A 23,965-nucleotide genomic window follows, 5' to 3' on the forward strand; every position below is an offset into this window, starting at 1 on the left:
CATATACTCACATTCACACTCTCACACATACACACACTCACATACTCACTCACACTCACACACTCACACTTTCACACACTCACACACTCTCGCACACTCACATACTCTCACACACTCACACTCACTCACACACTCACACACATTCACATTCACACACTCACACTCATACACACTTACACTCACACACTCATACACACTCACATACTCACACACAACCTGCTCTGCTCACTGCTTGCCCACAAGCTCCACTTGTGGCTGGCACGCCCAGATCACTTGGCCCAGATCTTCCCATGGCTTCTCCCTGACACAGCCCTCACTCTCAGTGATGGCGCATGGCCCTGCTTCACCCCCTTCACAGTCCAGCACTCCACTTAATGTCCATGTGCCCATCCCAAATTCAAGTTCCTCAAGAGCAGAGAGCCTTCTGAGTTTTGTCAGGGCTCTTTATGCCTAAAATTACCAGAGGATGGGGGAGGCAGAGGCAGGTGGATCTCTGTGAGTTCAAGGCCAGCCTGGTCTACATAGTGAGTTCCAGGACAGCCAGGGCTACATAGGGAAACAATCAAACAAGGCTGGGAACGTTCACCTATGCGTGTCATCGCAGTACTGAACAGAGTGACAGACCCGTGCGGCTTGCTGGCCGCCCATCGTAGCTCAGTGGTCAAGAGCACTGACTGCTTTTCCAGAGGACCCAAGTTCAGCACCCACATGATGGCTCACAACCACCCATAACTCCATTTCCTGGAGAATCTTCATCCCCTTTCAGCCTATGCAAGCACATGGCATGCAAGTGGTGCACACACATCTGTGCAAACACACATGCAGTCTTGTCTTTTAAAGTGGATGAGGCCCGGGGAACACTTGAAGCTGTCCTCTGGCCTCTAAACAGGTACACACACATACATACACACTCACCAACATGCACGCGCACACACATGCATGCACATGCTCTCTCTCACACACACACTTACACACTTGCACACATGCACACACACACATGCTCTCACACACACACTTGCACACATGCACACACATGCACGCACACACAAACACATACATGCACATGCTCTCACACATACACACACATGCACACGCACACTGCTATATGAGGCAAATGGAAAGAGTTTTTAATGAATGAAAGCCAGCTGACAGAGGCCTGACTCCTGATCCAGAAATGTTTTTTTAAACCTATTGGAGGAGCTGGAGAGATGGCTCAGTGGTTAAGAGCACCAGCTGCTTGTCCAGAGGACCCACGTTTGATTCCCAGCACCCACGTGGTGGCTCACAACCATCTGTAACTCCAGTTCCACAAGACCCGACGCCCTCTTCTGGCCTCTGAGTTACTGCCTGCAGATATACATGCAGACAAAACACCCAACTATAAAATAAAAATTAAAAAATAAGTCATCTATAGAAAGATCACATGCACAGTCAAGGTAAACAAAGATGTTCCCAGTATCAGGTAGACCTCTACCACAGTCCAGACTGTCCAGGCCCCTAGCCATAAAACAAATAGATAAATCGTTACAACCCAGTGGGTGTTAATATGTCGGGGTCGGGACAGAGGCAAGTGAGGTGGCAGAGGCCCTGGAAGCACAATACCCAGTGTCTGAATCCTACAGCTAACCCTTCCTGCTGTGTGATTTCATAGAAATTACTCTACCTCTCTGGGCCAGAGTCCCCAGAGTCCTCAATGATTTTTTTTTTTAAGTTCTCAACAGACCTACCTCAGGGAGCTTATGAACGAAGATGTATGTAGGGTTTTGCAAGCATCCAGCCTGACATTTATTTATTTTACCGTACTGAGATATATGCCAGTGGTGATTAGGTACCGCCAGTGTGCGTTCCCACAGCTGGTTAGCAGGCAGGCAGGAATCACCTCCCCCTAGCAGTTGATTCACTTTGTGTCAGATCCCAATAACTCAGGGACAAAAGCCAAGGCTTAGAGGAGAAGGGAGTGGTCTGAGGTTGAGAACCAGGCGCTTCTTCATGACATCATCTCCCTCCCACTGGGACATGCCCTGCTCACTGCCCACCTTGAGCTTGTACCCCCAGCCTCTCTCCCTACCCTGCCCCGGCTCCGCCCCTAGCCTGAGCCTCTCTCCGCCCCCAGCCTGAGCCTCTCTCCCCACCCCGCCCCGGCTCCGCCCCCAGCCTGAGCCTCTCTCCGCCCCTAGCCTGAGCCTCTCTCCCCACCCCGCCCCGGCTCCGCCCCCAGCCTGTACTCACTTAGTCCGATCTTTGCTAAGTGTAATCTGTTGACCCAGGAAATCTTGCTCAGGGGGTTCGGCGTGATGAAGACCACCATGAAGCTGATAGGCCGGCCAGACCTGTGGATGGAGAGGCGAAGCAGGACCCCATGAGTGCCTGGCAGAGCGGCTCAGTTCCACAGAAGACCTTGGAAGGGGCCTGTGGCCTAGCAAACTCCACCCCCTTGGGGTGACCTCCCTCCGCCCTCTGCAATGAGCAGGGGGCACCTGGCTGGAGAAGCTAAGCCATTCTTGGCACCCCAGTCCCAGACCCCCAACACCCCTGGCTTTATGCCCAACTAAGATCCTGGCACCGGGCCTTAAGAGCACTGACTGATCTTCCAAAGGTCCTGAGTTCAATTCCCAGCAACTACATGGTGGCTCACAACCATCTGTAATGGGATCTGATGCCCTCTTCTGGTGTGTCTGAAGACAGCTATAGTGTACTCATCTACATAAAATAAATAAATAAATCTTTAAAAAAAAAAAAATCCTGTCACCACCAGCTGCCAGCATTTCACTGGCCCCCAGAGCTAGGGGAAAGGACTTCATACGGTCTCCTCAGCGGCTGGCAGACGCTCACTCAGGAGATGACTGCAGAATGGGCACACGTGCAGAAAGGAAACGAGGAAGGGTGGGAGGAAAGTAGGGAGGATGGGAGAGATGAGGAAGAAGGAGGGATGGAGGGTGGATAGAAGGGTGGATGGTGGGAAGGAGGGAGGGAGGGAGGAACAGAGAAGATTGGAGGTCACCTCAGAGCAGCAGGGCCCCTTCAGGGTCCCGTGAGTAAGCCCACCCCCTGGAGGTGGGCAGGGCAGTGTCTCTCAGTCTTTAGGTGCCCAGGAGAATAAGGCACAAGACAGGAGGCAGCAGGGAGGGGGCAGCTACTGAAGCTCAAGGTCAGCCTCCCACATTCAAACATCAGGACCCTGCTCTCTCTTCCTGAACCTCTTCCCCGACCCCAGAGAAGCCTGAGGAGCTGAGCAGAGCATTTCCCTGACTCCCACTGCTCACACCCACCTCCTGCGGAGCTCACAAGCAAAGCCCAGGGGTCCTGAGCTTGGCCCCTGGCCCCTGGCCTCACTTCCTTGCTGTAACGTGAGGATACTCAGGCACAGCCTACAGAGCTGTGAGAAGGTCAGGCCAGCAGGAGGCCTTTCCCTGTTCGTCTGCCTGCCTCAATACCACTTCTCCACACAGAGAGGGTCCCACAGCTCCAGTGGTGAATCTTGTGAGCAGCGGACCTGAAAGGGGTGGCTGGGTCTATCTATGAAGATCTGGGATATCACAGGCTGAGGTGAGGAAAGAGGCTATGATGCAGTAGACTAAGCGAGTCTGCCAGCGAGAACCAAGCTAACCCAGGATGCCAGCCAGCAAGATGTTCCTTCATTCACAGGTTCATTCCTGCGTACCTACTAGGTGCTATCCTGGGCATGGCCCACAGTGGGTGTGCACCGGCAAGCAGGAGGCCCCAGGCTTGCTCTCTCTCTCTCTCTCTCTCTCTCTCTCTCTCTCTGACACCCCCCCCCCGGCGGCAGCCCCTTCCCCCACACCCCCTCACTTGTCCGGCTTTCCGGGCAGCAGGAGCCTCAGGCGGCACTTGTTGGCCGAGTGGATCTCCTCCTCCTTCACTCGCATCAGCCTCTGGAGGGCCAGGCACCAGTCTTGGGCCACAGTCATGTTCAGATTCTAGTGTTGGGGAGAGAAGGAGTCACCACAGTCTCCTGGATCCCCCATCCCCCCCAAAAAACACAGAAAACAGTCATGGCACCCGGGGCACATGGGATAAAGCCTTCAACATGGCTGTGCATTTAGCCACATGGGGAGGCAATCCCATCTACACGTAGGACTTCCCAGCCCTGGATGAGAGCCCATCCAGGTGCTGCTTCCTCTCAAAGGGACACCTTAGAGGATGCCCCGAAGCCTGAGGCAGAGGCCAGGGAGAAATGTAAGACCTCCAACTAGTGCAAAAAGCCAGATGTCATGGTTTGTATGTACATGCTTGACCCAGGGAGTGGCACTATAAGGGGGTATAGCCTTGTTGGAGTAGGCGTGTCACTGTGGATGTGGGGCTTTAAGACCCTCATCCTAGCTGCCTGGAAGCCAGTCTTCCATCAGCAGCCTTCAGATGAAGATGTAGAACCCTCAGCTCCTCCTGCACCATGCCTGCCTGGATGCTGCCATGCTCCCACCTTGATGATAATGGACTGAACCTCTGAACCTCTGAACCTGTAAGCCAGCCCCAATTAAATGTCCTTTATAAGAGTTGCCTTGGTCATGGTGTCTGCTCACAGCAGTAAAACCCTGACCAAGACAGCAGACAGATGCAAAGCTTTCTGAGAGGGTCAGGGGGTCCTAGCCAGGGCACAAAGGGACACCATGCGGGGCGGCTCCCTCTCCACCCGTGGGCCACACCTACCTGGTAAGTGCCATGCAAGGTGCTGATAAGCAGGGTGATCTGCTCCACCACTGCTAGGTCCTTTTGCAGGTCCTGTAGCTCCTGGAAGAGGCGTGGGGGGCCCAGGTACACCTTGTCTGGTAGAGAAGACACAGGGATCAGCCTTGGGGCCGGGGAGGGTACCATCAGGAAGCTGACGGGGAAAAGTCGGCCATGTCCACAGAGAAGAGCCAATGGAAATGATGAAGGAAATATGACAGGGTTTGGGACTGAGGTCCTAGCAGAAGGAAGGTGTCACACCTGGGATTGTGCCACAGTCAGTCTGTACAAAGACTCACAGGGACCATAAGACTAGATCAGCCATGCTCAGAGAACTGAGGAGCCTTCAACAGGCCAGAACGTGATGAGTATGGACAAGCTAGAGAAGAGCTTGTACAGAGGTGTTGAGGCTCCAAGCAGCCTGGGAGGCTCCGAACAGCCTGAGAACGGCATAGTGTTCAGTGATATATGGAAGACCTGCTATGCGGGGCAGGCAGGGTCCCTGCTCTTATGGGACTTAGAACCCAGAGGGTGACAGCAGGGGCGGGGAGTGAATTAACCAGATGGTAGAAAATGCTTGGGAGGAAGGTTCTAGGGTGACAGGCCAGTGGTGCAGAGTGGCAGGCCTAGAGCTCAGCTGTTGATACAAATACAGTGGACATAGGAGTGGACAGCGAGAGACGGAGTGGAAGGGACAGGCAAGACAGTGAAGACAAGTCCTTGGATGCCACCTTGGGGACAGGGTGGCGTGCACTAGGCCGTGGTTTCTTGGGCTTCCTGAGGGAGCTGAGGCCTCTTTCTGGATCTTCACTGTGAGCGGCTAGAAAGCAGGTGTGCATCCCACACCCCCTAGATGGTGTGACTTCAATGCCACATTCTTCCACGTGGGGTCAGAGGTTTTGAGGATTTGGAAGCGGAGTGGAGCTCTGTCAAGATCAACGGGAAGCAGCAAAGGGGTACGCGGATGGTAAGGATGCACTCACTGACAGGAAATGCTCAAAGAACGGACATTGGTAGGAAAATGAAGCTCCGCATAGGTCACCCTGTAGGATTTGGAGGGACCCACTCATGGGAAAGCATGCTGCGTCTACACCGAGAGCAGCTCAGGTTCGATGAAACAAAACATCAGCTGTCACAATACACCAACACTATGGCCTATCATTATTTTTGGAATATTATTTATTGTCCTATAGTGTTAATTTTTTTTAAAGAATTATTTATTTCATTTATGTGAGTACACTGTAGCTGTCTTCAGACACACCAGAAGAGGGCGTCAGATTCCATCCACTACAAATGGTTGTGAGCCACCATGTGGTTGCTGGGAATTGAACTCAGGACCTCTGGAAGAACAGTCAGTGCTCTTAACTGCTGAGTCATCTCTCCAGCCCTGTAGTGTTATTTTTATCTAGTGTGTATTTTGTTTGGATTTTATTCTCATTCAAGAGCTAAAAGCACATGTGTTCATTGCAGGGAGCTTTCTCTGGGTCCTTATTTGCATAACAATATGATAAAAAAAATAATCTAAGGCCAACCAGGGATCTATAGAGCCTCTCACCTTTCAAGGGGGTCAGGCTGCAGGGGGACAGAGTCAGGGACATAGGGGTCCCAGAGCAACAGTCTGGGAGTGGGCAGGAAGAAGGCAGTGGAGCTAGGCTGAAGGGACCCAAGAGGGACAAATGAATTGGAGGCCGCCCCTCTCTCTCTCTCTCTCTCTCTCTCTCTCTCTCTCTCTCTCTCTCTCTCTCTCTCGCCTCACTCACGGATCAGGAAGGGGGCACAGTGGTACTTGGTACTGCCTCAGAGGGCCAGGACAGCTGTCGCAATCATGCCTCAAAATTTCCAGAGTTTCGGGGCCCAGTGAGGCAAGCACCCAGGCCGGACTATGGGCAGAGCGGTGGTGGGGAGGGGAAGTGAAACCGGAGCTCCCTTTGCTCATGGCAAGTGCAGTGCACAGTGCTCCGTTCTGCCTGCAGGGCCTGCGGTTTAGTATCTCTGGGCGCCAGGCCCTGGCTGTGAGGCCAGCCGTCAGCCATTTCTGTTAATACTATCAAGTCTACAGGATCTGGAATCACCTGGGAGACACACTTCTGAGCGCTGTGAGGAGTTGCTAGATTAATGGGAACCGAAGTGGGAAGATCCTCTCAGAAGGAACGTGGGCCCTGGACTGAACTAAAAAGGAACGGCTCACCAGCATGCACCTCTCTTTTGCTTCCTGACTTTGAAAGCAAGGTGAGGAGCTACCTCACACGCTTCCTGTCATGACCTCCCTACCGTGAGGAACATACCCCCAAACTAAGCTTTCCTTTTTTAACTTGCTTAAAAAAAAAAAAAAAAAGATATTTTATTACAGCAATGAGAAAACTCAGCCTGGGGCCTAGAGAGTCCAGGACGGGGCTCTGGTCCAAGCTCAGGTTGTCAGAGAGATCAGCTTGGAGCTGGCAAGGAAGGGTACCCTCAACTCAGACAACGAGAAAGGACACAGACTGGAGAAGACCCTGCAGCGGAAGGTGGTACACTACCAGGCCAGGACCCCGTGAGGCTGAGGAGCCATAGCAAAGGCTGGGAGAGAAGGAGAAGGCAGGCAGCTGTCTCTAAGAGGGCCACGCAGGCCCATGCCTCAAAAGCATCAGACCACTGAGGTGGTGGTGGCATCCTACAACACATATGCCACACTTGGAAGGGCCAGTTCTGGGGGAGGTGGAGGGGGCTGGGGGACAAATGGAGGGAGAAAAGCAGCGAGAGGTTACTGCAGTGATCCACAATGCACAGGGGTGGAGGCCATTTTGCAGGCCGAAAGCAGACAGAGAAATGCTACCAGACACATGCTCATGTCTTCAAGCAGAGTCTGAGAGGTTGGGTCAGGATGGGGAGACAGGGACCCAGGAGGAGACAGACAGACAGACCTGAGTTCTCTAGCACCCCTGTGGGTCAGGGGGTGTGGAAGGTAAGCACCCCAGGTTCCTTGATGTGCTGGGAGACATACTAGGTACAAACAGAAGGCATCTGTCCAAGAGCCCCGAGGGGGCAGTTAATCGTCAAATCACACTTGGCCTGTGTGGCTGTGTGAGCTGTACGTGAGGGAGTGTGTGCAGGGTGTGCGGCAACATGAGACCACAAGGATGTGTGTGTGCCAGGGAAAGCCACAGATCGGCACTGAGGTGAAAGAGCAAGAGTCTCTAGGCCCAACCCCGACGAGCCTGAGGTCCCTGGCGCAGGTTCTACAAGCCCACAAGTGACAGACAGCTGCCAGCCATACTCACTCTGGGCCTGCCCTGAAGTGGTGGCCTTCTTGGCTCCAGCATGTTGGATGAGCAGATTGTCCTTATCATAGGCACCGCCATCCTGACCCACCTCTACCACCTGCACCTGAGGCAGAGCAGTGTTCCACTTCACCACATACTTGGGCCCCAGTGGCACCAGACTGCTGATCTCTAGCTGGCCCCTGTGGGACAGAAGAAGAGCGCTGAAGAGCCCGCTGCAACCCAGCCCAGAGGCAGCGTAGCTACAGCACCCAGCACCTTCACTTAGCCAGGCACCAGGCAGCACAAGCATCGGACCTCGGGCCCAAACCAAGCCAGGCCAGGCAGTGCAGGAACCCCACACCAAGGCATTACACCAGGGAGCCCAGGCCCAGAACCAGAGTCACATGCCTGAGTGCCCACGCCACAAGCTACCTACCTGTGGTTGGAGGGCCTAGAGAAAAGACAAAAGGGGTATGTGTTACTGAGACAGCGCACTCCTGTGAGGCCGAGGACTCTGCGGGTGAGCCGCTGGCCTAGGCAGCAGGCCTGGAGGGAGAGACAGCTCCAGAGTGGAGGCATGGTCACCTAGGCCAGGTGTGACCAGAGGGCAACTATCTAGAAGGCCTCTCTGGGGCTCTACCCGCCCTCCTCTCCAATTCTGACAGCAACCTCCCCAGCAACTCTGGGATCCCAGAACAGAAACTCAGCAAAGTTAAGTGACTCAGCCACACTGGCAAACTGGTGTCCCCAAACTTGAGCACTCACACTCCATTCCTCTCACATGATCAACCCTGAATATCATAAGGCCGAGAAGGGCCATGGTCATGCCCCCGCCCCTGCTGGGTGTCTGGATATAAGACTCACGGTGCCAGGGACTGTCCAGGTAGCTCAGTGGATAAAGGGACTCGCCACCAAGCCTGCTGACCTGAGTTTGATTCCCAGGATTCAAATAGTGAGATGAGTGAGAATTGACTCTAAAGATTGTGCTCTGACCTATGCATACACACGCACACATGCACACACACATACACATGTGCATACACACACGTGCACACACATACACATGGACACATGTGAATGTACACGTGCACACACATACACACATATGCACATGTACATACATGCACGTGCGCACACACAAACACACAGGCATATATGCACGTACACACATACACATATGCATACATGCACGTGCACACACATACACATGGACACATGTGGAATGCACACATGCACACACATACACACATATGCACATATACATACATGCACGTGCACACACATGAGTGCTTACACACACATACACACACAGGCATATACACACGCATGCACACACACACACACACACACACACACACGCACGCACATACACACTGTGAGTACCCAAGCTGGGCCTGGGTTGACAGTCATTGAATACTTCCTGTCAGTTCCCCTGCTGAGTGAGGTCTGGGCGATTGCAGAGCATGGGTCCCAGTTCCCATGGCTGAGGCGGTATAGCCCCAGCTTCTTACATCACCCAAATAGTCAAAGGTCTTGACATTTGTGCTAACCATATGTGAGGTCCCGCAGCAGTCACAGGCACCTTTCTCCCAGCCCAGTTCCTGCTATCTCAGGCTAAGCCTACAGCCCAGGGCTGGGTGCTTCTACAGCCTCCCATGGGCTGGAAACCACACTCCTACAGGGCAGAAATGACTCTGGGCTCTGGGGGGATACCAGCAGCTCTGAGATCCGGAAACCCAATGAGAGCCAAAACTGCAGGGATCTGGGGTCAACACAAGGAAGACCCTCTTCAATTTCAAGGTTGTCAGGCTGAGCTACAAAGGGTATTTTGTAGCATCCAGCCCTGGCCCATGAATGACAATAAGTCTGGGGTCAGAGATGCCCCTGGCTAGTCCAGACCTTAGCCTTGGCGGCCAAGGGCGAAGCAGGGCATGAGGGGGGTAGAGGAAGGTGAAGAATCTGAGGCCTAACAGGATTATGGTGGTACCATGACACAGAGGCTGGGGAGAGAGCCCCAAATAGCAAAGGTCCCTGGAAGGGGACGCCCCACCCTGTGCCAGGCTCTTACTTGAAGTTGATGTTAGCGCAGACCAGCATGTCATTGAGCAGGAAGACCCTGCGCTCCTTGGACTTGATCAGCTGCCCACGGTCTCCATATACCGTCTCTGTCAGCGTCTCACACAGAAGCAGCTGCCGCTGGCCAGAAGTCAACAGCTGGACAAGGGAAGGGACAGAGAAGGTCAACACTGATGTCATGACCCGGGATGCTGCCCAGGCAGCCAGGCCAGAGGTTCAGAACCTCTCCCATTGCAGAAATGAAGATCCAGGTTGTGTGTGGTCATGCATGCCTACTGTAACCCCAGCACTTGGGGCGAGGGGGGTTCAAGGGACAGGACCATGAGGCTCTGGCCAGTCTGTACTATGCAGGGAAACCTATCTCTAAAGTGGCAGAAGGCCCAGGATGTGGCTTAGCTGGTGGAGTGTTCATCTTTAATACACCAAACCCCAGGTTCCCATCCCCTATACCACATAAACCAAGTGTGTTAGAACACACCTGTGATCTCAGCACTTTGGAAGTAGAGGCAGGGGGATGGACAGTTCAAGGTCATCCTCAGCTACATAGGGAATTTGAGGACAGCATGGACTAGAGATTCTGTATTCAAAACAAAACCAAGATGGTGGCTGGAAGAGGGAGAGGAGGAACCAGAGCCAACATCTGTCACTAGATAATAAGACACACTGGACAGGGAAGGCCGGGGCACACACATTGGATTCTCTGCTCCAGGAAGATCCTGGGGAGCCTGGTCAGCCACCCTTGCCAGAGCAGAACCCAGCAGCCTCTTTCTCAGGTGAGCTGGCTCCTGCCATAACACACACACACACACACACACACACACACACACATACACATGCACGCACATGCGATCCTGTAACCACCTTCAGCAGGTACCTCTGCTGCTCAGATCACACTAGTAATGAACATTGTGTAAGAAATTCACAAAGCTAACACCAGGCGAACAGACCACAGTTCAAAGGCTGCATGCATTAGAGCACGTTGAACAAGCCCAGGGTGCTCCTAAGTGTGACCCTGGAAGTGTGTAGGACACCTTGTTTTGAGCACCCACAGAGGACCCTGCTGTTTCAATGATGTTCAAGACCATCTCTGTCAGTGGAGAGACATGGTTGTTCAGGGACACTTGGCCTGGAAGGGGCCCATGGCTTCACCATGACCTGCTGAACTGCCTCAGCCCACACCATCCCTTGCAGGGCCTTGCGAGGGGATGAAAACAGATCTTCCAGTCAACCATGCCTGTTCTAAGGACACCAAAGACTCTCAGAGCCCGAGCACCTGAGTCAGCCCACCCCACTCCACAGGTACTCCCGAAGCATCCAAATCCTTCTGGGAAATATCTTTTTCCTTGTAGGGTTTTATAGGTAGGGGGAGGGGTCCAGTGAAATCCGTTACTGAAGGGTGTGACTCTGATCTCTCCCTGCTGGCCTCCCTTGGAGAGGGCCCTGCTTCCTAGAGCACCCCTCAAGGAGACACACAAACTAGGGTCCTAGTGGCACTGACATTGCTGTACAGTGGGCACCGTGGGACTCAGAAACATTCCACACTGACTTCATCTGCTTAGCACGCCTAAGGTAGAGAAACAGATTCGGGATGTGCACCGCGCCCACAGTGCCCAGACACCCAGCACTCACACAGGATGGAGCCCCTCTGCTGTGTCTCCCCACACTGTGGGGCAGTGCCCCTGTGCTCTGTCTCCTCACACTGTGGGGCAGTGCCCAGCTCAACAGGAACTGGAGTGGCCACGCCATTCCTACCTTATGGAAGCCGGGAGGTCCCAAGAGTCCCCACCATCGCTACAACCCCACATTTCCCCCCACCTACACACACACAGTGTCCATAAGCAAGGCAGACCCAGCTCATGAAAACCACCCAGCCCGTGGCCTCCCAACTCCACCATAGCAGCCGCGATTGCCAGGACCTGCCCTGGGAAGAGGAAAGTCCCTTGGGCGTCAGGCCTTCAGCCCTGTCCCTTACGCAGATTTCAAGAGGGAAAGAAAGTCTGGCTGTTGCACCCTCTGGAGGCTCCTGAGTCGGCTGTTTAGAAACAGCTCACGGGGCTGTTTCTGCCCCCTCCCAGTTTCATTTCCACTTTTCTCTGGGTAATGGTCAGAGGCCGAACACCGATCTGATCCTCGAGTGGCCCAGATTGTCCAAAGAGGCCCCTGGGCGGGAGGGCACAGTGTGCAGCTGACAGCCTCTCCACATTAGCATCCACACACGTGCAGCTCACCCTTCACACAGAGGGGGAAACTGAGGCTCAGACTATCCATCCCTTAGCCTGATATCAAACCTCTCACTGACTACCTCCTGCTATTGTCTGGGGGGGCGGGGGGGGGAGATGTACGCATGCAGCAGAAGAGAACAGAAAGCTCTTCCCAAGGCGGTGCCAACAGATGTCCCTCCCCACCCCCCACCCCCAGTAAGCACTATCCACTGCTGGAACGAGAAGCCTCTCCAACACAAAGACCAGCACAGGGGGCTTCGGGAACTGGTGCCTTCTCTCCAGAGACAATCCAAATAGCAGGCTTGGGCATGGGGGAGTCAGTACTATCCGGGGGATGGGGGTGGGGGTGCGGAATGATCCCTGGGAAAGGCATCCTGAATCGGAAGCTCCCCAAAGGAAGGGAACTGTTCCCCTTTCTCCTTGCCACACACGCCAGATTCCGAGCTTCCAGAACAGATGAAGCAAACCAGATGCCAACACATACCCTTTGTGAGAAGTCATACTGAGATCAACTGGAAGTGGGCAACTACACTCAGGTGAAGGGAACCACACAGGTCAGGTGCCACGCCAGCTCTTCCAGCCCTTAGGGAAAGTTCCTCGAATCTGAGTTCAAAGCATGTCATACTTTTCACAAGTCTCCAATGACTTCCACTTTTTTTTTTTTTTTTTTTTTTTGAGACAGGGTTTCTCTGTGTAGCCCTGGCTGTCCTGGAACTCACTCTGTAGACCAGGCTGGCCTCAAACTCAAAAATCCACCTGCCTCTGCCTCCCAAGTGCTGGGATTAAAGGCATGTGCCACCACTGCCCAGCCACTTCCACTTTCTTAAAAAAACAATGTGGACCCAAGCATGCCTGCATCCCGACTATGGCTGGGCAGGCCAGTGCTTTGGAGTGCCTGAAGCTCAGAACTTCAGGACCTCAGGGATCAGCCCAGACTGATTCCATGACCAGCAGTGAAGGTCACACACAAAAGTCAAAGACAGTGAGCTCTCCACACTAATGAGCGTGGTGACCATAAGAAGCTGCCGTCTCCCAGGCCACCCTCCTGGACAATTTCTCCACACCACTGAAATCTCCTAGCACCAGCCAGCCATCAGCCTCTGCTCGGCCTCTGGGACTCCCCAGGACTTCAAACATTTCCTGTGACCTCACACCACGTCCCCTCTCTGGAAACACCCATCTGGTAGACCCTGGAGAAGTCACCTCACCAGCAGACCATCCCTGTCTACCTCATCCTACAGTCACTAAGCATAGGATCTCCAGGCCTGTGTGGGGTGGTGAGGGGCTTATACCAAGCTCCACATGCTGGCAGGACACAGAAGGACTGCAGCCCACAGCAGCTGATCTTGTCTTTTCTTTTTTCTTGTACATAATCCTGGCTGTCCTTAGAACTCCCTATGTAGCCCAGGCTAGCCTGAAACTCTGGCTCTTCCTACCTCTATTTCCCAAATACTAGAATCACAGATGTTAACCAGCACGTTGGCTGAAGATCTGCATCTAGACTTCAGAGGGGAATGTATTTGTTTAACATGCATAAAATCCTAGGTTCAATCCCCAGCGCCGCATAAACTGGGCATGGAGGTACATGCCTGGAATCCCATCATGGGGAGGTAGAGGCAGGAGGATCAGAATTTCAATGTCCTCCTTTGACTAACTTTGAGTAAGTTTGAGTCCAGCCTGGGATACACGTGAAGCTGTAGAGATGATCTCTTATGCTATGAATAGAAACTTCACAGGTCAGTAGGTCAGTAAGAAAGCCTATGGCCAATGAGCTGAGGCAGGATTAAAAGGTGGAGCATCCAGAAGAGAGAGAGGATTCTGGGAGATAGTCAGGCAGGAGATTTGCCCCAGACACAAAAGAAGACGATGGTGTGAACTGAGGACCAGGTAACCAGTCACACCACATGACTTAGAAGAAATAGGTAATTACGTTATGAACTAGTCAGAAAGTAAGCAAAGCTTTTAACCTAGACAGCTTTTTATGAAATACTAAGTCTCAGAGTTGTTATTTCTAGGAACCAAGTGGACAGGTAGAAAAACACGAGGTTACAGATTGCTTTAACAAGACGGTGTCCATATATATGTGTATATATACACATATATGTATGTATATAAAATATGTATGTATATATATAATATGTATGTAATAGATTTTTTACATGAAGATATCAGAATCCATTCTCTTAACTATAATAGTAATTTATGATTTCTAGTTTCTGTCTTGGTAATTAGACTAATAAACAAAACTTTCTTTTATCCTAAAATACCATGGATGGATTCCATGGATCCCATGAACGAATGTGCTATCCGGTGGATCAAACCTTCTTCCTTCAGAGAACGCTGACACCTAACAAGGGACCCCAGGCAAGCTGCAGGAGTGACAGGTGATGCACACCCACCTTGTTGAGGCTGCTTCGGTCACTGACACTCTTGGTCAGCTGCTGGATCTCGGCCACCTGGTCAGCCAGCCGCTTCTGCTCATTCAGCTTCTCAGCCAGCGTCTCCAGCTCCGTGAGGGCTAGCTGCAGCGACAGCCTGTCAGGGTGGCCTCTGGGAGTGTTCTTCAGCATGTCCTGCCAGGGCCAGAGAGCATGAGTAAGATGTGCAACAGCATGTACACCCATGCATGTGTGTGCACTCTCGAACACACATGCACACACGCACAGCCCCTCCCTCCTCCTACTCTGGAGTCAAAGCCTTGTCCTCACAGTCTACACAGACCAGGTCTGAATGCTGCAGCTTTCACTGGGACCAAGGAACTGGACATAGACGGTAGAGGCTAAGGCTTAGGGAATAAAGACAAAATGACCATGTGGCTTGTTCTGGGCACATGCACAAAAGAACTCCATTAACAGTGTCTCCAAGAGACACTTGCCCACCAAAGTTCATTGCAGTGCTGATCACAATAGCCCAAGGAGGAGGTAAGTAGTATCTGTGAGGGTGGGGACAAAATGACAAACAGTCACCCCTGGGCCTTGGGAGGAAGGCAAGTCTGGCCCAGGCTACAACCCATGCTGACAGGCCGAAGGCCCAGCTCAGCAGCTAGAGGCATTGCCACCAAGCCGGTCGACACAAACTCAATCCTTGGGACCCACATGGAGGAACAAAACCGACTCCTGCAAGTGTGTCCTCTAACCTCCACATGTTCACTGTGAACACACACACACACATGCACACACATATGCATGCACACACACATGCACGTACTCACATACATGCGCGCGCGCGCACACACACACACACACACACACACACACACACACACACGCACCTACTGGCTAGACAGATGGCTTGATGCTCAAGAGAGCTTCCAGCTCTTGCAGAAGACCCAATTTCAATTTCCCAGCATCCATCTCAGGTAGCTCAAAACTGTAACTCTAGCACTAATGGATCCAACATCCCCGGCCTCCAAAGGTACCAGCATTCACACGCACAAGCCCCCACACAGTCATACATCCATACACATAACTTAAAATAAATCTTTTTTTTTTTAATGCTACTGAGTATACCAGACTGCTGTAGGAATGGGCCATGGATGAGATCCACCTAGCCTTCTTACCCACCCTGACCCTTGGGGAATCCCAGGCAGTACCTGGAGCAGGAGGATGAACTGTGGAAATCTCTGAACAGGTTTCACCATAAGCCCATAGAGGGTGACTCGGTCCGTACTGCACACCTGCCGACGCTGCGGGGACAAAGCTATGTCACTTGTCAATCGTCCACAGCGAGGGTCCAGCACCAGGGTCCAGACCTACTCCCTAACTTAGGAACCTCTCTCCTTGGGCTCCAGGTCCGCAGTCAGGGATGCTCCCATCATGGTACGCCCTGTGTTAGCCACACCCTCAGGGGACCGGAAGAGCCACCGGACACTTCCCAACCAAAGGCAAAACTGGAAAATCCAACAGTTGGCTCGCTGCTGTCTATAAGGAACCATCATCATCATCACCCCTCTGTAAATTAAGAACAGAGGCCTGGGCCAGGATGAGGGGAGCCATGAGAGTCTCCCTGTCCTGCCTCATGTCTGCCTGCCTGCTCTACCTACATGTGTTCTGCGGATCCTGTCCCATGTCCCTGGTCACCTCATGGCTTCCCCAGCAGTCTCTATCCCAGATCAAAGCTCTTGGGTGGCCCTTCAGTACCTTAAATACCACACCAAGGCCCGAAGATCCAGAAGAGCCCAGTGTAAACCACACTGCCTGCGGGAGCATCCTTACACTCTATCTTGTGCCCCCAGAATCCTTCCAGCCTTGCCTGCTCCCTCAGTCCTGCCTCTGACCCTTGTCAATATTTACACTGGAAACAGTATCAGATGGCTCCCCCTTAAGAAAGCCTTCCCTGTCCATGTCCTCTTCCCTGGGGCATGAAGCTCTTCTGCCAAAACCCCAACATCTTGTCCACCTGTGTCCTCTTTTAGATACAGGTCCCTGCAGGCAGAGCCGTGCCCCTCACCCACGGTACCATGGAGGATACCGGAGCCTGGCTGCAGCTGCTCAAGAGTCCTGCAGCCTCCCACAGCCTTGAACCTTGTGCTCACAGATGAAGTACAAGACCCGGAGATGCCTATGTCACTTCACAAACAAGGAAGCCACCACCCGTGGAAACACAGGCCAACACTGGTACCCACCGCACAGATCCATCTATGTGCCAGGTTTGCCCTGGAAACTGGGGTTCCTAGATGATCTAGGCCATAGCCATGACACCACAGTGGGTGAGACAATGGCCCTTGTCTCCTGAGGTACCTCCCCAAGTCCATCCCTAAGGATCGAAGAGTACTTGGCCCCAGGCTACCTTGAGGAACTCGAGGAACGCCGGCTTGGTGAGACAGGCCTTCTTGATGATGGACATGGCGTTGGTGAAGTTGTTCACATAGTCACTGTATACGTCTAAGACCATGGACTTGGAGAACTGTAAGAAACGGGAGCGGGAGCTACATCAACACGGGGAGGAAAAGCAGCCAACACCCACCCTATCACACTTCTGATACCCTGCTCAGGGAAGAAGGTGGCTCGGAGTTGAGGAGGCTGTCAAGGTCACAGAAGCCAGACAGTCAGCTACAATAACTCGGAACCCACAGGGGAGAAAAGGCAGCCGAGGGCAAGGATGTTGCCTGGGCCCTATTTCCTTACCATACCCAAGATATTAAGTGTCCCTGAGCCATGCATCCACAGCTAAACTCCAGAAGATAGAAGTCAGGCAACCTCTCACCATGGCCCCCTGGACATACCCACCTGAGATGCCCCATCTAAGCTCTCCCAAACACTGTCATTCTTAAAATCATCCTTTCTGGAAGCAGAACCCAGAGGCCAAACAAAGCTGGCTTGGCCATTTCTCACCAGCTTCCCCTCTGAAGTCTGACAGTTTCAGTTTGACAAGCATGAATCTGGCACACCCCTCATTCCACAGGTGTGGAATCTGAGCCCAGAGACATCCACAGACCTGCCTAAAGTTGTGGAACCAGGACTCCTGGACCACAAGCCAGGGCTCTTCCCCCTAGATCCTAAGGCTTTGTCTTGGAGTTGTGAATGCACCCTGGGCCAGCAGATGCAAACCCTCACTGATCACATTTGCCATGCTTAGAAAGGAACTCACACCCTCTCAGACCACCATGAGGCTGGTCTCTGGGCAGTACTGCCACCATGCCCTGGCTTCAACACCATCTTGGCCTGGCACCTCTTCCGGGACATCAAGGTGTCATGCTCAACCTCTCGCGCAGGACACAGTGACTGAGGGACTAGGACATCATTGATTTAGATGAGGCAACCCAGTGTGGGTAGAGGCTGAGCCATTAAATCTAAGTAGAAACACCTACTGAAGCCACAAAGAGGTCTCCGATCTTCTCTGTGGAGTCCCACTCGGCCACTCTGGAGGACAAAGCAATCTGGAACATGGAGTGACAATGTAGAATCTCCTTCACTCTGAAGAACACCACCTGGCACTTGCGGGCGCTCAGTGCCTTGGGTTCCATCTCCATTAGTGGGTTACGGTAATCCTGCCAGGATGGGGGGGTGGGATGAGACCAGCGATCTGCAAGACCACCTAGACAAGGCCAACTAAGACACCCCAAGAACTGGGCAGACACCCCACCCTACCTACAGTGGAGCCTTTCTGGTTTCTAGAAGGTTCTCCACGAATGTGACGTCCCTGCCTTATCTCTGTCACTCCATAACCCCCGGAACTTCTATGCTAAGCTGGTTTGGGAGCAAGAGGATCGCTTCTATACCATCTGTGTGTGAGGACTCTGGGTAGGCAGCTCGGTGCCAAGGCTGGCTGGCGGGGAAACTCAGAGCCATCTGTGTGGCTGAACACTGAAGTCCCAGGTCACCACAGTTCCCTCAGCTCTCAAAGCTAGAGTACCCACTCCAGTCGCCTCTGATGCCTGTGCTCCCTCATATGTGTCCAAAACTGACCCCATGCCAGCAGTTCACTTTGCTGGTGGCCTTACTCTGACATCCTTGAGGAGTTCAGGTCTCAGAGGCCCAAACCAGATGAGGGTGACACATACACGCCACTCAAACATCTGCTTAGCGTCCCCCCGGGAACCCCGGTGTGAGAAAGAGGGGACATCCCCTGCAGCCTTGCTTTGAAGATTATCTGAATGGCCAGGAAGGCACAGACCCTTCCAGGCACAAAAGGGAACACGGCCTTCGTGTTCTTATTTCTGAGGCCCCCCAATTTTACTTCAGAATACAGCTCTTCCTGTAAACAGAGGCCTTGGAAATGCGTGGTGCCCCCACTTGTCTACTCTTCCTAAGAAGCAGGACTGGCTTTTAGCCCCCTTTGCTTTAAAACTCCAGCAGTCCCCAAATGTTCTTTATAAAATGTCCTCCGGGGCCCTTCCTGCCCTCATCCCAGAGACCCAGAGTCCTCTGAAGTTGTACCTGGAGTATCCGCTTCAGCGACTCCACGTAGCTGCCTTCGCTCTGCACAATGGAGCCCAGGATGTGTCTCCGGACCACCTGCTCGGGCCGAGAGTACAGTCAGCATGTGGGATCCGAGGAACAGAACCAGTACCCGACATGAGGCAAGAAGGGGACCTGACACCTACAGGAGCCCCAGAGTCACACAGGGTGGACCGAGAGACGCACCTGCTCTGGTGGCCATGGGGTCAGTGGGTTGTAAGCATCCCAAATGCACCTCACCACCCCCAGCCCCACCCTATGGAACACAGTGTCCAGTTCCCTACCAAAGCCCATCCCCATTCCCATAGTCACTTCCCCTCAGATTGTAATTTGCAGGGCCCCAGGCCCCAGGCTCCCCACCTCCCCACAGACCTGCTGAGGACTTAAGCCATCCGGCATGGGGCCCAGCTCTGGTGCGGGAGGTTTGATGTCTGTCACACCAACCTCTAGGAGCCCCATATCTTCTTCTTCCGAGTCACCTGGAAAGACAAACAGGAAGACGGCACCATTAAGGTGGGGACAGGATAGCACAGCACGCCCGGCTCAGGCCCCGGGAGATGAGTACCGCTCAGACAGCCCCAATCACATCTGGAAACAGCTGCTCCTGAGCCAAGTGGGTCAGTTCCAACTCCAACTCTCGGTCCCCACCACAGGGGCCACTGTCCCTGCCGAGACCTGACTGCTGCACCAGCCAGGCCCAGGCCAACCAACCACTCATGTCCCCATCACCAGGCACTAAAAATAGTTTACATCTGGACTCCAAAGGGGGGGGCGAGAAGACAGAGCCCTACAGGAACCAAACCATCATCTTTGCCCTTCCATTTTTGAAAAAAAAAATGCAAAAATACAAAGATATCCAGAGGGAGCAGGCTCAGCTGGGTGTGACGGGACTCCAGTCCACTGAGGCTGGGCTGAGCCCACGGCAAGAAAAGCTAAGCCCGACAACAGCCCCTGAGAGAAAAAGGGGGCCTGGTAGGATGCAGAAGGGCCATCCTCCCAGACTCCGAGTCCCCTCACGAGTCCTCTCAGGAGAGTCTCAGTGTGATGAGCCCCTACTATCCAGAGGCCGTAGTGCCCATGGCAGCCAGGGATGGCAGGAAGTGAGACGGAGAAAACAAGAAGTGACAGTCAGCCCAGCTGCTGGAGAAGCGGTTCCCGAAGTCAGGCCCTTACCTGAGCAGGACACAGAGGAGGAGGAGGAGGACGGACAGCGGATGAGTGCATGGGGGTGAGGGTGGCGAAGGCCCTCCTGCCTGGCCCACATATTGCCTCGGGCATCACAGCGCACCCACCCCAGTCGCCGGCTCCGTGGCTTCCTCTTCCCCCATGAGCTGCTGGGTAACATTCTTGGCCTGTGATCCGAGCCGCCCAGCTATTAATAACGTCCCTGGGGGAGGGTCAGTTTAGGCCCAGGGCTAGTGGGCGGAGTGGGGAAGAGTGTCCCAGAAAGAGTCCCCAGCCTCCAGGCCTGTCCACTCCCTGTCTACTCCAGGCTGTCTACCGCCAGCTCTCCCCAAAATGTAGAAGGGGAATGAACTCTGAGCACCCAGCCTCTGTCCAGCCCACTTAGCGCTGTACTGAGCGTGTGGGGCAATCCGTGTTAGGAGTTCTGTCTGTGAGAACTGGGTGAGATCCCAGCTGAGAGGCCACAGAGACTGGATGGGACCCAAGTCAGCATAATACCACCCTGGCACCAAAAGTCGCCAGGGCTGACAGACCTCAAGAACAACACCTGCCATGCAGGACACTTTCCGTGTGCAACATGGTCCTCATTCCCATGGCCTCAGAAGATGGGGACCGCTGTCACCCCCAATGCGCAGAGGGGGAAAGTAAGGCCGGATGGAGACTCGCAACGGAGGCTCGCAACCGGGTGCTCCCTGGCTTGCAGCCATGTTCCTTCCAAGCGCTGGACCATGTGTGAGGCCAGCAACAGACACTCCCCGGATGAGGCCTCCTCCCACCCAAGGAAGCACCCTCAGAATTCTGCCCAGACATCACTAACCATTAACCTACTGCCCTACATCTCTGTCCCCTTGTCTTCTTGTCTGTTGTTACCAAAGACAGCACATCCCAGGTGCTGTGTCTTGCTGGGAACCTGTTGAGGGTCCCAGTCTGAACACTACCTGGAAGAGGGGATCAGAGTCCTGGTGGAATTCAAAAATAAGATTTGGACACTTGAGTGGAGGGGGGAGGTCGGGCAAACTGGGTTCTCTGGGAAGGATGGCCATGGCAGGAAGAAGGCCAAGGCAAGGGCGGGTGAGCATGCGGGCAGAAGAACCTTCACCTCCTGCCATTAGCTGCTCCCAGGTGAAGCCGTGGGCTGGCAGGTGCAGGAGCTGCCAGCCTTACTGGTGCCTGCAGAGGCCTGTGCAAGCCATGAAGGCCCAGGCAGCTGAGACATGAGCAGAAAAAAAAAAAAGACAACGCAGGACCCTCTCTCCACCTGCGTCATGTCCTCAAGCAACCCTCCCCTCAACTACCCGCATGACTCACCCCAGAGGGTGAAGTGCCACCTCATCAGAGGATTGCAGGCTCTCAGCATACACACCCCATATTCCTCCTCTGCTCCCTCCACCACCCCCAGAGTGCCTGTTGTGATTGGACATCATACTACCCAGTTTCTCGCACCTTCATATCTCTCGTCTAGCCAAAAGCATTGGCTTTGCCAGATTCCACAGGGTGGAATCCCTAGCCACTTTGCCCACAGCCATATCCCAGGACTGTGGGCTCCTATTCATTACAGCCCACAGTAGACACCTCATTGAATGAAGAAATGGTCAACTGACCAAACCCAACCACGGGAAACTTCTGTCTAAAACCCAGGTGACTCTCTGATGTCTTTCAGGTCAAGAGCAAGCATCCAGCTAGGCCCATAGAGCTACCCTGACCTCCACCTCCATGACAGTGTGACCTCAGGAAAGTCTATGACCTCTGTGTACCTGTCCCCTCATCTGCAAATTGGCACATGATACTCCTATCCCCAAGACACTTTGAAAACATTGACATCGGCTCCCCAACATCTCAGGAGCCACGCTTCCACGTTTCCCTATTTGTATATTGTCTTCCTACTGCACCTGGAGCCCCAGGAAGAAACGCTGTTAGGAGTCACTGAGGCTGCCAGGCGGTGGTGGCGCATGCCTTTAATCCCAGCTCTTGGGAGGCAGAGGCAGGCGGATTTCTGAGTTTGAGGCTAGCCTGGTCTACAGAGTGAGTTCCAGGACAGCCAGGGCTACACAGAGAAACCCTGTCTCGGGGGGGGAAAAAAAGGTGTCTGGGAGATATTCAATAAGTACTGCTGAGATGAAGATGGACAAAGAACACTCTAGAAAAGGCCAGGTGAGCCAAGAGACAGGAGGGCAACGGCCAGGACCACACACTGACAGGAAGCCCGAAGGCTCACAGAAGAAGCCAATCATACTGGTCAGAGGTATGGGAAGCAAGCTGGGACTGACCCAGACATTTGGGGTTCAATTCCAAACAGGCCAGATACCAGGTATCACCTCCAGCATGCCCCACCCCCAGCATGCTCCACCCCCAGCACACTGCTGAGCACAGCCCCTGCTCACCGAGGACATCTTTCCTATGCAAAAAGGAGACTTTTCGCATGACGGCCATCCGGGTCTTCTCCAGCCCATCCCTGGTCCCGCTCTTGGCGGCCTTCATGAGCTGGGTCATCTGGGCAAAGGCAGAGGAGGCTCATCAGAGGCTGAGGGGAACTGGCACACCTGCCTCCAAGGGACCTCAGCCCAGAAATCAGAGCCAGCCAGCCTTCTTCCATCCCTCACCTGATGGGTGAGCAGCAGAAGCCAAGAGCGGCAGGGAGGGAGATGTGCCCATGCCCCAGGGAGGTGATGGGATGGGGAAACGGCCAGGTCTGGGTTCAAATCCTGGCTCTGACACTCGTCAGCCAATGGACAGGTCACTCCATCTCTCTGAACCTCAGACTAAAGAACACAAGCTACCCTCCCAGGTGGACAGAGGGTGAGCAGGCCAGATCTGGGAAGACCACTAAGGCTGACCTGCTCCCCAAGCTCTGTCCCATTGATTCATCTGCTGAGCTAGATGAGGAGCCCCGCCCCTCCTCCCCAACAGCCAGGTTCCTTTCTGAGCCTCTGCCCACAGGGAGGGAACATGGAGGCCCCAAGATGCAGAAGCCATACCCTGGTGCTGCCAATAGAGCCAGCCAAGCAGGCTGTGAGGCAAAAGGAGGTTGGTTGGGAAGCAGATACCCCGCCACTAGGACCCGGACTTGACTGGAAACTTCTGCCCCTTGGCCCTGCTCCTGCCCCAGCACCCAGCATTACCTACCATGATGACCCTATCTGGCCTATCTAATATGGGGACCACGTGTGACTAATGGACACTTTGAATGTGCCTGCTGTGTGACCAAGTATTAGAAATTGTGATTTCGTTTCACTGTTAATGGGAAGAGCCACACAGCCATGGCGTGGATGTTCCAGAAAACCTCCTCCTTCCTCAGACTCCGATAAAGATGGAGCTCTGGGAGACAGGGGTCCCCTGAGCTCAAGGCTCTCGCTTCTACCTCCGACAGCTCTTTGGCTCCCAGCTGAAGGGAGCTACACACTTCTCTTCATGGGGTCTGAGTGAGGATGGACTGAGAGTCTGCGGAGGTTGGGGGGGTACTGAAAGCCTGGGGATATTGAGAGTCTGGGGGGGTTCTAAGAGCCTGGGGGCTGAGGGCCTGGGAGGTTCTAAGAACCTGGAGGGGCTGAGAGCCTAGGGGTACTGAGAACCTGGGGGTACTGAGAGCCTGGGGGTACTGAGAGCCTTGGGGTACTGAGAGCCTGAGGGCACTGAGAGCCTGGGGGTACTGAGAGCC

The 23,965-nt window shown here is 53.7% G+C and overlaps 1 protein-coding gene across 15 annotated transcripts in view; it reads right to left on the reverse strand.

The window, feature by feature from the left end:
* Arhgef10l (Rho guanine nucleotide exchange factor 10 like) overlaps positions 1 to 23,965 on the reverse strand; it is a 149,982-nt gene that overhangs the window by 47,059 nt on the left and 78,958 nt on the right. For 10 of the 15 annotated variants that reach the window (XM_031379288.1, XM_031379283.1, XM_031379280.1 and 7 more), the window contains 13 exons: positions 22,692 to 22,800; positions 19,498 to 19,604; positions 19,105 to 19,182; positions 18,036 to 18,215; positions 17,015 to 17,131; positions 15,819 to 15,911; positions 14,626 to 14,799; positions 9,997 to 10,142; positions 8,365 to 8,379; positions 7,947 to 8,128; positions 4,669 to 4,784; positions 3,811 to 3,938; positions 2,230 to 2,330 (listed from right to left, as the gene is read on the reverse strand). In XM_031379288.1, the coding sequence (XP_031235148.1) occupies positions 2,230 to 2,330; positions 3,811 to 3,938; positions 4,669 to 4,784; positions 7,947 to 8,128; positions 8,365 to 8,379; positions 9,997 to 10,142; positions 14,626 to 14,799; positions 15,819 to 15,911; positions 17,015 to 17,131; positions 18,036 to 18,215; positions 19,105 to 19,182; positions 19,498 to 19,604; positions 22,692 to 22,800 (1,546 nt within the window). Of the gene's footprint in view, positions 1 to 2,229; positions 2,331 to 3,810; positions 3,939 to 4,668; positions 4,785 to 7,946; positions 8,129 to 8,364; positions 8,380 to 9,996; positions 10,143 to 14,625; positions 14,800 to 15,818; positions 15,912 to 17,014; positions 17,132 to 18,035; positions 18,216 to 19,104; positions 19,183 to 19,497; positions 19,605 to 20,298; positions 20,500 to 22,691; positions 22,801 to 23,965 lie in introns of those variants that run through there. The other 5 variants (XM_031379289.1, XM_031379285.1, XM_031379284.1 and 2 more) reach the window with 3 other exon arrangements.

The sequence above is a fragment of the Mastomys coucha genome, unplaced genomic scaffold, assembly GCF_008632895.1.
Source record: "Mastomys coucha isolate ucsf_1 unplaced genomic scaffold, UCSF_Mcou_1 pScaffold18, whole genome shotgun sequence".
In the NCBI taxonomy this organism is placed as follows: domain Eukaryota; kingdom Metazoa; phylum Chordata; class Mammalia; order Rodentia; family Muridae; genus Mastomys; species Mastomys coucha.